The sequence below is a fragment of the Trichomycterus rosablanca genome, chromosome 26 (assembly GCF_030014385.1).
Source record: "Trichomycterus rosablanca isolate fTriRos1 chromosome 26, fTriRos1.hap1, whole genome shotgun sequence".
NCBI lineage: Eukaryota > Metazoa > Chordata > Actinopteri > Siluriformes > Trichomycteridae > Trichomycterus > Trichomycterus rosablanca.
The window spans coordinates 12,958,826-12,973,544 of NC_086013.1; the positions used below are offsets into that span (position 1 = coordinate 12,958,826).

Sequence of the window (14,719 nt, forward strand, 5' to 3'; positions counted from 1 at the left end):
TAAAAATGATTTGTGTGTCAGTTGTAATTGTACTCTTTAAGCTCTTGTAATTGTGTTCTTTCTGCAGGTTCTTCAGTGCAAGTGTTCGGTTGACAGCGTAACCTTCCCTCTGAGTGTCACTCAGCAGTCACCGGCAGCCGTCTCCATGGATACATACCAGGTTTCCATGGAACCCATGCTGGCCCAGGTAAAAACTACAAATGAAGTGGAATTGCATTCAGGACTTTTGCATGTATGTGTGGAATCTAAATCATTAATCCAATTTAATAGAGCCATATTTACTTAACAAATGTATTTGATTTAAATGCCGGGTCTTTATTTTGATCTACACAGAGTAATTAGCTTCACACACTTGTGGTTGTTAGCTATATGGGATTGATCTTAAGGCATTGATTAGGCAGCAGTGTTACACTGAACTGGCTGCAGGCAGGTTAAAGACAAGCTTATCTTTAAGGCAAGTCTAAAAGCTTTAATGAAAGTGGAGTAACATGTTACCTGTCCGAGTTTCGGCGACGATTGTATAACAGTTTCGATTGCACGGACTGGCTGGAACACAAGATGAAATCAGATCTACTAAAATATCTGATCTAGCACTTGGTTCAAGTACAGCCTTAGAACCAGCAGCGTGTGCTGTTGGCGGGTTGCCTGCAATATCAGTTTACACAAAGCGCACCTTCTGGCATCTCAATAATTTAATGTTGCCTAAATGTGACTTTGGGGATTACAGTTCAAACAGTTCATGTCAGTAGACGATAACGTTTCTTCATTAATTGCCCTTGCAATTGTGGAGCATTCTAATTAGCTGCTGTAGTTGTGCTTGTTAATATTAGTTTGTAGAAAGCATATTTTTAGATGTGTGTTTTGGATTATCACACCCCACAACCACTTAGAAAATGTGAAAACTGAGAGTGCCACTGATGTCTATAAAAAACTGGTCAGGACACAAATGTAGTACAACCTCTGAGCACTGAGCAGACATACTAACATACCGAAAATATCAGACATTGATTTGCATGCTCACTGCACACTTTAGGAAAAATGTACTGATTTAGGACAGCCATATACATGATATGAGCAAAAGTATGTGGACACCTGATAATAAGCTACTTGTACATCCTATCCCAAAACCACAAGATTGGATGCAACAGCCTCAACCCATCTGGGAGGGCTTGGGCATCTTGGGGTTAAAACTGCTTACCATGAATAAAACCATCTACTGATTAAAGAAAAAAAATAGCTCTCGTCTCTTACTGCACATCTATGATGGGTGCTAACAGGCTGTGCATCCAGGGTCTATATTAATATCACCTTATAACTGCTTTTGTAAAAGCTGGTGCGTTTTGGATTTGCTGTAGTTGCAGGTCTGTCTGGAGGAGGTGGAGGACGAGGGTCTCCTGGTGTCCTGGATGTTTTCCCAGCAACCCTCTCTTTCTCTGAGTGTGACACCACGACAGAGAGTTCAGAGAGAGGTGAGGGGTGTACACCTGAGCTACACAACAGCTTGGGATTTATTAACGTAGTGTCTGGAGGAAGTAGATTAGACTCCCCACAATACCTTAGATAGTAACAGTACCACATGTCCTCAGGGGACTTTCTTTTACTCTGGACTTACCAGCACTGCAGTGTTTAGTTTTCCTCACTGCTACACCCCTAGATGAGCCTGATAAATACTTTAGGGTACATTTCAAAATTGATTACTTATCTGCATAGACAAATTGATATAAAGCGAGTTGCTCAGATTCCCCAGAATCACAGGACGCAATGCACTAACACACCCCGGACAGAACGCCAATCTATCGCAGAGATTTGGCTAACCAGACATAGCCAATCATGTCTGTATGTAGACACCCGACTGGCCTATATCAATGCCGGGAGTAGAATCCTGGATCCTAGCAGTAGCAAGTGGAATTTAACACTATCCCTGGGCTAATTCTGTATTTATATTTTACCCAAAATCATGTGAACACATTGGTATTGGTCCATATGTGCCTTTTAGCACACGGTTTTGTCTAGGCTCTTGTGTTACAGAATCGTAAACATTGACCTGAACTAAGATTAAAACCATTTGATAGTTTTTTGATGTTCTCCTCTGTTGTTTTCTCGGCTGTGTTTTTGAAGATACCTTGAAGAGATTTTGGCCAATCTGTAGATTCACCACTGTTTCAAATTGATGAGGTCCAAGAGCCAAAAGAATGACCTTTTAACCTTTTCCAAAGTGATAGATTTCAACATTTTTCTCAGATCTTTCTTAGATTTATGATTTCAAATCATTCAAAGTAAGAGAAATTCAATGATTGAGGCAGACCAGAGAGAGGGCAAATACTTTTTCTCTATAATTTGGGTAATATTGCTTGTATGTGTATTTTTTATTTGGCTGTGTATAGGACTGTCAGGTCGAAGTGGACATAGACATGATTGCGAAGCTGGTGGAGGAGACTCTGTATGCCACCCAGCCTGCCATGATCCTCAACCTCAGAGCATGTGTCTCCAGTCCTGCTGTAAGAACACGCACTACAATAACCTTCTCTGATGGTTTAGATGCATGGATGTTTTTAAATAAGCCATGTGTTAGATTAATTATTACTTTAGCCAAAAGAAAAAAAAGTCCTCATACAAAAAATTGGTGTTTGTGGTGCCACTGATTGTTGTTGGGGTTTCGAGTGGTAGCTGTGACTGCAGTACAATCTAAAACTTCATTTTTCCCCAAATCATTTCCCTCCTCATATGTTCAGTCTAATCATTGTCAGTCTAATCTAGATTATTCATTATCAGAAAAACAGCATTGATGATGTGAAAGAAATTCTTTTTAATGATAAAATATGTGACAAATTATAACTCAGGATCTTAGCCAGAATTAAATGATTTAAAGAACTTGATTTTTATGTAACACCAATGACAAAAGTATAAGACAAAAGTTCAATATAACTTATTTATCATTTTCTTAATTAAATTCTTATGCATGTGTTTTACTGTAATGTATAACTTCAAAATTTAGTTTGGAATATTAATTTTACATTATTTAGAGTTTTCCATTTATATATAAGGTTATTTGGACAAACAACAAAACCCAACAAGAAACATAAAATAAATGAATGAATAAATAAATCGAAATGACTTCTGATTGGCTGGCTATGTGTGGGTATTTTACAAATACATTTACTAAGCATAATATATAATGAACTTGAACCTCTGCTTTTAGTTTCCCAGAGAAAAGCAAGAAGTAAACAAGAAATCACTGCAGCAGAGCAACGATGTCAAACGTCTCCTAGTGCGCCATTTAAAAGCCTCCAGTATCAATAAAGGTACGCCTGTTTTATTGGTCTAAAAATCATTAATTCATTAAATATTTTATAGGTTTTTGTAGCTTTCTCCTTACAAATATGCTTGGTTAGAAATATACATACAGCAATTTGGATCATTGTTCTGAAGATGTAGAAGGTTATATGGTTTTGCCCTTTACCTTGAAGCATTGCTTCTTAATTTCTTGTTAGTGATTATGATCAACTATTTGGTGTATGTAAACTTTAGATACTCTGAAAAACAATTATAAAGATCATTAAAATCTCTAGACTTCCATGACATACATCTTATATGTTGTGCTTTTTAAAAGTTAAAAAAGTAAATAAAATGTCAGTAATCATAACTTCATTGCATCCAGGTTTTCAGAATGTCTATTTAAATTGCATTTAAAGCAAGTACTACTGTTTGCCCTCAGGATGCCAGGCTCATGTTGGTGAGCTGTGCTGTGTGCTGAGCCTAGATGCCCCAGTGATGGAGAAGAGAACCCGTTTCCTCACGCCTCCATCCAGCCCTGGAACCATGCTGGACTGGGCGGAGGATCTGACGCTGTGAGTGCGCTAGATTATGTGTGTAACCGTCTGTGCATGCACAGCAAAGTCTGGTAAATGAGAATCTGTACGTCTCAGAGCACAGCTGGAATTGTATTTGAGGTTGAGAACACATTCTCCACACTCTGCATTAATGGATTTTGGCTGCTCATTTGAAAATATCAGTGACTTTAATCTAGGTTCATCTTTACAACTTTGTTAATAATCAGATTACTTGGAGCAGGAATGATACATCTGATACAGTACTCAGAATTTGGCTTACCTATATTACAATTTACGTTTACAGCATTTAACAAACACTTTTATCCAAAGTGACTTTGAATTGTGACCAAAAACAACTCTAATTGAGGGTTGAGGGTTTTGCTTAGATCTCCAACAGTGGCTACTTGGTGGTGGTGGGGCTTAAACCAGCAACCCTCCAATTACTAGTTCAGTATCTTAACCGCTGAGCTACCACTGCTGTATATGTCCAGGGTATCTCTGCCTTGCGTCCAGTGTTTCTAACTGCAACCAGGACAAAGTCAGTCCTAATAAGGATAAAGTGGTTGATTGAATGAAAAGAAACTTCAAACTTTCATAGTATTTGGTTTGTTCCCCTTTTTGCTGTAATGACAGCATTCATTCGAGCTGGCATAAACTCCACAAGATCCATGTGATCCCAGCACAAATTCATAAAATTCCAAAGATCTTGTGATGCCAGTGAATGCTTGGCTTTCTTTGTCTTCAGATGACCCCATAAATGCTTTATGGGTTTAGTTCAGCTGACTGGGGAGGAAAGTCCATGATGGTCAGCACTTATTGACCTTATTTGGTATTCAAGCTTGCAGTGTGTTTTTTGGGTTGTGAAATACAAATCCATTTTTTTACACCTGTAATGTGTGTGACATAACACCTGAACTTAGTACTTAGGAGGAATGTCCACATTTATACATGAAACTTCTTTTAATTGTTTGATACACAATTCAAAATCTGTGATGTTTTTATTCTCCTCTTCTAGGGATTTGCAACCAGAAACCAAAGAACTCAAAGTTAGACTCGTGGAACGCAACAGCAAAGGAGAACGTACGTCAGTTCTGAGTGTGAAAAACTCAACATACCTTTTAGTAGATTTCACTTGTAAATAAAAAGCTAATCAAAACATTCTAAGATAACTTAATTATGGTTCTTGATTAAACATGTTAAACACTTGGAATATATTATTAGACTCGATTAATTAAGAATCATGCTCAGGTTTTTCTCTGTCTTGTTTTGAAGAATTCTTGCCAGGTCATGCTTGCTTATCTCTGGATATTCCTAAGAAGAGTCCCAATGGACACCAAAAGCTTTCCATTACATCAGGTCTCGGTTTGGCACCAACAGCTACTGTAACCTTGGAGGTGGGTCTTTTGTTAAAACGGCTCACTTGCTGTTTGTGAAGACATAATCTAGAAGACAATTTAGTGGATACTGTGATATTTGGAACACAACAGCTTTCCTCTGCTCTCTTTTTTATTGTAGCTCCTCTACGTGAACTTGAACGACGTTCGTGGATGTCACAACGCAACACCACTTCGCTCCTCACTCACACCGTCTAAAAAAGTGGATGTTGATCGCACCATCATGCCTGATGGCACCATTGTCACCACGGTCACCACCATCCAGTCACGGCCGAAACTGGATCGGAAACTGGGTAGATTTTTCAGACTTCTATATAATTCACTGTATTGGCAACAGTATGTGGATTTCTGACCGTGAGTTTGCTGCGCATTCTGTTCCAAAACCATGGGCATTTATTTGTGCTCATAAGTTTAAAAAATAGTTTTTTTAAAGGTTCAGCTTAAAGTCCTTGCTTACTTCTCTTCGGTATTAAATAGATTTTATACATTATGTAATGCCTAATCCCTTCCATAATACCCCGCAGGCAGGTGAATAGCAGACAATATGCCTGACATTATTATGCAAACTTAATTGTTATCACAGTTTTTTGTAATAAAGGTTTAAGCACTTACTGGACCAGCAAATCTCTAATGACTTACTATTATTTCCCTTAATGTCCTTTCTGCGCCTGTGTGTATGTAGGAGATTCTCCCAACAAGTCTCCGTCAAAGGTGGAGGTGACTGAGAAAAGGCCGACAGTGCTGACAGAGAACTTTCAGAGACAAGCCAGCATCAGCCCCACACCCAGCAGTCAGTCCTCCAGTAAGTGTTGCTTATTAATGCTTATGAAGCAGTGCAGTCTGCCATTTAGGTCAGCGTCTGTTATAGCAGTAATTTATAACAAAAGCTGGGAATAATAATGGTTCTGTTTGTGTGTGCGCATCATTGCAGAAAGCCCCCTTTCAAATGGACTGGACCCTGTAGCTGAAACAGCTATCCGACAGCTGACAGAATCGGCCAGTAAGGCAGTAAAGAAGACGCCCACCAAACGCAGCACCCTCATCATCTCTGGGGTGTCAAAGGTCAGATATTGTCATTCTTATTTACGGCTTTTATCTCTCTAGTTCTGTGACTATATACAAACCAAGTAGTTAAGAGTTGTATGTAGGGTTAAGGAGGGTCAATCAAATTAGGTATGTGAACCAGAATGATTCGCTGTAGTGACCCCTAAATACTGTACAGCAGTGCACATGTATGCCTTTTCTTATAAATGCCCAAAACATCCATCTAAACGCAGCTTTATGCCCAGCACCAATAAATAAAGAATAATGTGATTTACCTACTTTAGGATGGCATGCTGCACAGTGTGGGTTTCACTGTACTGGGATTCCAGGCTTTTATTTGGAGTTTGCCAGCTACCTTTTCTCTGCTATTGCAATACCAAATACTATGAGAAAACTCTTTAATCAAGCCGAAATTAAAACTATCCTCAAGGTTTTGGAAAAATAGGTCCAAAAGAGTGCGTCTAAAGAACAGCATATAGGAACAACAATTGACAGGGACTATAAACTGAAAAATGAGAACTATATTGGGTGGCTTAAATACTTTTAGTAACCTCTCTGTCCTAAAAAGGGGAGTTAGGCTTTCAGATGTGCCTAGCTCCCTCTAGTGGTTAACTGATGTTACATTTAGTGTGGCACCAAAAGCATTTCCCCCTCCCATTTACATACAGTACATAGTCTCACAATTTACATTCATGGCATACTCTGTGTATCAGTTTTCATTAATCAGTGTTTCTAGTGTGGTAAGTAATACAATATTTGCGATTTGTGTTGTTGGCGTACATGTATACAGTTGCAATTGGAAATATTTAGGGGGTTGATATTTCTGATTGCGTCACAATACGTGGGAAACAATTAGTTATTGTAAGCCAGTAAGCTAACTCTTCCGAACCCTGGTTCCTGAGCTGTGCCACTAAGTTAATCGTATTTAATCAAATAATGCAAACTATCCTCACTCATTCTTACACACCCATGTTGTAAATAAGGATAAGTGAGTGTTTTATGACTGGTGCACTGTCCAGGATTTATTCCTGCCCTGTTCCGGTTGTTTCCAAGATAAATCTGTTGCAGACAGGAACAAATAAACAAACAACATTTTAGTAAATTACATGTTTTTAATTTAATTTTTTTAATTGAATATTTGAAGCAAAATGTTTAAGAATTAATAAAAAATAGATTTTAGAATTCAGATAGAAGAGTAATCTGCAAGAGGTACATTTTTCTAAAAAGTACAGAGACTCTTTACACCGTTTCGGGACTCATCAAGCATTCACTAAGCATTAGGACCTACTCTAACATAAGGCTAGTGCAATGACATTTTGAAATTTATCCATCATCTCTTCCCCCCCCCTTGCAGGTCCCCATTACAGAAGATGACTCAGCGCTGTCGGTAAGCTATGCTGCAGCTATGGATGCCGCCTTGCAGGGGGAGAATTCTACTGCAGCGGCCCCCAATCATCACGGAGCTGCTGCACACCAGGAGGCAGAGGAGACCACGCCGTCTGATGCATCTGAGCGACCGTCCGTAGACGACGTGGAGTCTGAAACAGGCTCCACTGGAGCACTTGAGACACGCAGTCTTAAAGATCATAAAGGTGAAAGTTGAATCAAATTCACTAATACTTGTGTACAAGAATGTGATTTGATTTTTGATTTCTGAAGTGTAAGTTATTGAAATATATACAGGGCAGTGGTAGCTCAGTGGTTAAGGTTCTGGACTAGTAATCAAAAGGTTGCCGGTTTAAGCCCCACCTTTGCCTTTGTTGGGTCCCTGAGCAAGGCCCTTAACTCTCAATTGCTCAAATTGTTCAGTCATAATTGTTAATCGCTTTGGATAAAAGCATCTGCCAAATGCAGCAAATGTAAATGTGATGTAAATGTACATACAAGTTTTATATCTGCTGTAAAATTGGTTACGCTTGCCAGTTAATTGCAAACAGTTACATCAGTATGTCATTTACATTGGGCTATATGCCCAATTATTAATTGCTTGCATCATATTTGGTCAGAACTGTCCATCACGTCTGCCAAATGCTCTTATTTTATATTATTTTATATTTTAATTTTGGGTTGCAGTGGGTTTCCTGCGCAGTGGTTCCAAGCTGCTGTTCCGCAGAAGGCAAAGAGAGAAGGACCCAAACCTAAGCCAGTCTCATGAGGACATCACCAATGTGGGCAAGGACCCGTCCACGGTCTCCTGCTCTTCCAGCGGGCGCAAGAAGTCCGGCAGCTTTTCACGTCGTCTCATCAAGCGCTTCTCCTTTCGCTCTTCTAAAAGCAAGGGCAAGAGCAGTTCTACGAACGGAGGAGCCAGCTCGATCGATAACTGAATTACAAACTCAAGGGAAAATGAGAGTGATATAAAAAAAGAAGAAAAGGCATGGTGCAGGCGCCAGTCAAAAGATTAAGACTAAGAAGAATGCTTGAAATAAGAAGTTTGTGCTGTGCGTGTTTATTCTTTAAAGCATTTTAACCCTTCATGTCCGTCATGACTCAGGCAGACATGTGCTGTATCTCCGCCCTGGCTGACATGGCTAAAACATGAAAAGAACAAAGAGGTTTGAAAACTTCTAGATGACGTTTGATTGTATAAATGGTCTATTTAACTAGGAAAATCTTTAAATAGCTGCTTTTATGGATTATAAGGAGGAAATGTGATGAGTGAAAACAATGAAATGCTGTATGAGCTGTTCAGCACAATGGGGCAAAGTTTAAAAAATACCCATCAAAGCCTCCCACTTCAGATTTCTATGTGTTTTATTATTTATTGATTCTCACCAGCTGCACTTTGGAACTTTATCTGATTGTTTACAGTGCTGAGCAGCTTTTTGTTCATTTTTGTGTTTGTGTATGTTGATTCTTGACACTAAATTATTACTCTTTATCAAACTGGGTTACCTGGGTTAGTTATGTACGCTGAGGCTCCGGCTGGATTCACACTTACTACATTTGCATAATTTCAGCTTTCTTTAGCCAGCGTGGGGTTGGTGCAAGGGACAAGAGAATTTTAGTAGGAGGTTTGGCAACAATGAATTGAAAGAAAAATAAGGAAAAGGCCAAACAGGCACATTTGAAGGAGGATATTAAAAATTTTAAAACTACATAAGCCAAATGGTTTTGGTAACAGTAGCCTAGATCTAAAATGTTGCACAAAAGAACCCACCAATTAATGAACAAATACAGAAATACATGCAGCAAATGACTACCAGTTGCAACTGCTCACGCCACACAAAGGTAGTGCATGTGAGTCCAGCCGTATACTGTGTGTGATTTATTTTGCTGTAGTTGATGGCAATTTAGATCAAATATTACATTCATTATTGTGACATTTTTATTCTGTAAGGTTTATTTGACTAAAAATTTAAGTATATATCAATATACATTTTACATATCAACTAATGCATATTTGGTTGAATTTAAATAAGCATAGCAAAGTAAACTGAACAAGATTTGTTCATCAGAATATCAACTTATAAAACTATAAAACTTCAGGGTTAAAGCCTATGAAAGCAAATCCTCAGGGGAAAGAATGAACAATTTTTATGAAAAATACTCCTCCTAAATTTCTCTTTAATTTTAATGAAGTTCCTCGATCCTTTCTGTCTTTAGCTGCAATAACCCCCCTGCATGGATAGCTTAGACAACCCTACCTTAACACGTGCAAATTGTGATGTTGGAATGCTGATGTTTAAAGGTGTAAATAGTCTTTCTAACGGTGTAAAAAGTTTTGAAAAAGCAGGCAGTTCATTCTCTCTGTTATTTAAATCTACTCAACAGAACGGCCTGTTTTGAGGACTGTTTTGTTCTTTTTAACTTTCTAGCTAAAGAGATTTTAGTTATTCATATAAATGTCTCACTCAGCAGATAAAGTACCTGTTTACCTCTTAACACCCCCAACCAGTTCTGTGACTTTAGGTATGTGTTTAATGCATGATCTTGTACACAGCTTTAATCATAAGGAAAATGTGGCATTCTTTAAATTCAGGCTAACAATGAGTGTGTTTATATGTGTAACGATCATGATTACGAAATTTTAAGCATCAACAATTATACAGAATCTTATAACCTGCCATATGCTCTATATAGCCAAAACTATGTGAACATCTTACCGTGATCTTGTTGGAATCCCATTTCAAAACCATGGGCATTAATAGTAACTATAACCTGAGCATCTTACAAGTGTCTGAACAAAATATAAAACACATCACCGTTTCATATAAACAAGCATTTATTCTGTATTTGATGAAAAACAGTGTAATCTAGTGAACATCTTAACCAAGTCCGTGGCTGGATTTCTTTCAGTAACTTGACTATCGGGGCTGCTGATTCCCTATCACCAGTTACTTACTGTATGTGCAAACATTTGATGGATTAAACAGGTCTAATCATTTATAAATCTACCCTCATCAGATAAAGTAGTGGAACTGTAATCTACTTTTGTGCATGTAAACACACTTGTTTTCAGTTGATAGCCGGAGAAAAACCAGTGTATCACTACCTTTAGGCTCAGAATGTTCTTCTGTACAACAGTGAGTGACCTACAGAGAAGAACTGCCTCAGATATATGGAGCGTTATATTAATTAACATGTGAAAAATTCAATGTTTAATTTATTCTGAATAAATTATTTTTGAAAATGCACCTTTGGTTTTTCTTATAATACTGACTGTGTCCTACGTGAATTTTAGTGCACAAAAAATACACAGTTCTGCTTCACAATAAAAATACACAATTGTGGTTGACTAATGTAAAATCCACTATAGATATTATATTTTATATCTATATAATTTGATAAACCTTTGTGACTTTTCATTATATTTATAGTTTTATATATGGGGAATATTTTTTCATTTCATTTTTATCAACCACTTTATCCTAGGTAGAATCACATCAGGTCTTAGTCCACCCAGAAACACTTTGTCTATTTTTTTATTTACATTTGTTACATTTAGCTTACAAATAGTGATTGTGCAAAATGTGTTGTGAATTTGTTTTTGTGTAGTATTCAAAAAATTAACTAAATATGGCAGACATTTGACAGAAAGAGTCCAAACTTTTGTAAAAGATTGTAATCCGTGGGCCACCATGAGGAATATCTGTTTGTTTATTAGGATTTTAACAATTTTTTCATGTTTTTTACACTTTGATTACATTCATGACAGGAACGGTAGTTACTCACTACACAAGGTTCATCAGTTCAAGGTTTTATCAACTCAGTCTTGGACAATTTAGTATCTTCAATTCACCTCACTTGCATGTCTTTGGACTGTGGGAGGAAACCGGAGCACCCTGAGGAAACCCATGCGGACACGGGGAGAACATGCAAACTCCACACAGAAAGGACCCGGACCGCCCCATCTGGGGATCGAACCCAGGGCCTTCTTGCTGTAAGGCGACAGTGCTACCCACTGAGCCACCTTGCCGCCCCCCATGAGGAATATTGATGAGATAATAGTTCCAAATTAAGGTTGATGGCTTAAGACCCACCATTGCCAGGTTGCCTGACCATTAATCATTGATTGCTTAGATACATTCATCACAATTTGAGGCTTGTGGCTTACATGTACATTTACATTTTCAGCATTTAGCAGACGCCTTCATCCAAAGCGACTTACAGTACAGTTACAGTATACAGTCAGCGCAATTGAGGGTTAGGGGCCTTGCTCAGGGGCCCAACAGCAGCAACCTGGCAGTGGTAGGGCTTGAACCAGCGACCTTCTGGTTACTAGTCCAGTACCTTAACCACTAGGCTATGGCTTGGATAAAATATTCTGATTTTAGACAGAAACAATACCTAAAACTTTATGGATTTATGTTCTACATTTCTAAATCGTGCATAAGAACAAAAAAAAACAAGTACTTTCCGTTAATATACTATATGTTTGTTTTTTATTTTATTAAACCATTTAAATGTGCTTCTACTTTGCACCAAATGGCGGTTATTTAAGATTCAGTGGGAGCGCGTTTCATTGGTTTAACTTTTTGAATTTGCCGCGCAAACGTACAGCACAGAACAAAACACCATTGGTAGTTCAGAAAGACACGAGCAGCCAATCAGATTGTAGCAAGTCTTAGCTCGACTCTGGTTTGCTGTCCAGTTTGCTCTGTTTATGCACAGCCAATGAGAATTTGAATCCTGCGAGTGGCCGCCTGGTGAATAATCCAACGACCAATCAGAATGTGCGGGCGGGTCTTACGAGTCTGTAAATACTGCGGCACCAGTCCTGAGTCATACTCGGCGATTTTTCGTTAGCTTGGATAGCTGTTTACTGTAGAACCATGTCTGGAAGAGGTAAAACCGGAGGAAAAGCCCGCGCCAAGGCTAAGACGCGCAGTTCCCGGGCCGGGCTCCAGTTCCCCGTGGGTCGTGTGCACCGTCTGCTGAGGAAAGGAAACTACGCTGAGCGGGTGGGTGCTGGTGCGCCGGTGTACTTAGCCGCCGTGCTCGAGTACCTCACCGCTGAGATCCTGGAGTTGGCGGGTAACGCCGCCCGGGACAATAAGAAGTCCCGAATCATCCCTAGACATCTTCAACTGGCTGTTCGTAACGATGAGGAGCTGAACAAACTGCTGGGAGGAGTGACCATCGCTCAGGGTGGTGTGCTGCCCAACATCCAGGCTGTTCTGCTGCCCAAGAAGAGCGGCCAGGCCGCAGCGACCTCCGGCAAGGCGGGAAAGAAAGGATCATCTCAGTCTCAAGAATACTGAACGATCAACTCCTGACTCTTGCTCCAACCACCACCAAGTTAAAAACAACAAAGGCCCTTTTAAGGGCCGCTCAACTTGTCTATATAAGAGCGGATTTCTGTGTTTTTCTATTGTTCTGAATAAATGTGATTTCTGTAACACGCTCACGAATCAGACATCGTTTCTTTACAGTCTTGTGATGCACTGATTCTACTTATTTATGTTTATTTAATATATAATGTTTGTCCATGGTTCACCCTGGTGGCTCGGTAGGTACTAGTATTGTCGCCTCACAGCACGAAGGTCCTGGGTTCGATCCCCAGGTGGGGTGGTCCGAGTCTTAACAAGGTTTGTAAGGCCATGTTAATCTGTACAATTCTCTAAACTTGTAAACGATCATTTTGATGCATCAAACAAATCCCATTTGCCGCAGTGAACCGTGTTGCCAACTTGTATTTAGCGAGTTTTCAGACCCATCTAGCGACTGTTTCTGGAGTTATTGGAGACTTTGAAAGTACACCTCCACCCACATACACAGCAAATCAAACTGTTTTGTTTTATAAATGGAATATTGTTGTATTTTATTGTATTTTATGTTGACCGCCGTTTTATAAAAGCAATAAGCCTTTAATAAGCTTTATTCTACACACTTCATTGCACGAAACAGCCACCACCACGTTACCCAGTCCTGGCTGCTCTTGTTTAATGGTTTTGGATGCAGGTAAAACTGGGAGACTAGAGAAACCAGCTCAAACCAGTTTGAATGTGTTTCGTCGCTAGTTGCTCAGAAACTGACTGGTTGCTAACGGATAATTTATGGCGTTTTATATTTTAACTTTGAAACAATATTTCACTGTACCCAATATTTAGGGACACCCCTTCTAATTTTCTAATACATTTTATTTAATAAATCAGTTCTATAAATGAGATTATAAGCTTCCAACTTTGTACCAACAGAGGAATGAACTGGAACATCAATTGAGACTTTTTGACCAACCAGTAGACCAACATGTTTTATTGTGACACATTTGTCACTTAAAATAATAAACTTAATTGGCTTAAGTGGCTTTTATTTAAAGCTCAATGTTCTAAATTTATATTTAATGCTAAACAAAAAGTATACAATGCTAACCTGTTTCTTAGCAGCTAGCTGTGCCACTTGCTAGATGAGGTAGCACACTAGTCTATAATGTGTTAAAGATTGTATAATCACAATAAGAAGTCTCAGAATGCACCTGACCCAAACCAGGAATATTTACAGTCATGTTTACCCACTAAACAGTACAGAACTGATTCCGGAAATAGTTATTGAAATGAAAATGTAACGTGCAAATTTGGCTTTGTATTGGCTGGCATATGTGAAAGGCTAACAGAGCTAACAAATACAGCAATGTCCCAGTGTTTCATGCATCATGTCTTGAAGGGGTTATATATTCAGGCCATTCACCATTTATTATTTATAATTTTAGCTGGACAAGTTTTAAAACAAAAGCTATCCAGTGTCCTGCAAATGCAGAGGCACCCCGGGACTGCAGAGTTTAGCATTTTAACTAATTAGCAAGGCCGCCTGTTGGATCATAGGGCTAAGGTCATAGTGTATTTTTATGATCAAACATTAAAATGGACTGGCAGTGTATTAACTAAAGTATTTAGCCTTAAAGTCACTAAAATATTCTAGAACCAAGTACTTCTGTTGATGGAGAGTATTTTACAGAAGGAACTGTGCTGTAATTATGCCTGATTTTTAAGTTGTATGACTAAACAGTGC

The 14,719-nt window shown here is 38.8% G+C and overlaps 2 protein-coding genes across 2 annotated transcripts in view; both read left to right on the forward strand.

Moving 5' to 3' along the window:
* Positions 1-10,905, forward strand: part of c2cd2l (c2cd2 like) — a 29,832-nt gene extending 18,927 nt beyond the window's left edge. Inside the window, exons 4-15 of the mRNA XM_062988536.1 lie at positions 68-187; positions 1,356-1,469; positions 2,385-2,498; positions 3,200-3,302; positions 3,716-3,848; positions 4,846-4,910; positions 5,103-5,224; positions 5,346-5,517; positions 5,907-6,026; positions 6,156-6,286; positions 7,623-7,860; positions 8,342-10,905. Of these exons, the coding sequence (XP_062844606.1) occupies positions 68-187; positions 1,356-1,469; positions 2,385-2,498; positions 3,200-3,302; positions 3,716-3,848; positions 4,846-4,910; positions 5,103-5,224; positions 5,346-5,517; positions 5,907-6,026; positions 6,156-6,286; positions 7,623-7,860; positions 8,342-8,595 (1,686 nt within the window). The 3' untranslated portion in view covers positions 8,596-10,905. The remainder of the gene's footprint in view (positions 1-67; positions 188-1,355; positions 1,470-2,384; positions 2,499-3,199; positions 3,303-3,715; positions 3,849-4,845; positions 4,911-5,102; positions 5,225-5,345; positions 5,518-5,906; positions 6,027-6,155; positions 6,287-7,622; positions 7,861-8,341) is intronic.
* Positions 10,906-12,492: 1,587 nt separating this feature from the next.
* On the forward strand, positions 12,493-13,114 carry LOC134303355 (histone H2AX). The gene has a single exon (XM_062988736.1). It carries the CDS (start codon positions 12,544-12,546, stop codon positions 12,970-12,972), a length of 429 nt encoding a protein of 142 aa, XP_062844806.1. The 5' UTR covers positions 12,493-12,543; the 3' UTR covers positions 12,973-13,114.
* The last annotated feature ends 1,605 nt before the right edge of the window (positions 13,115-14,719 follow it).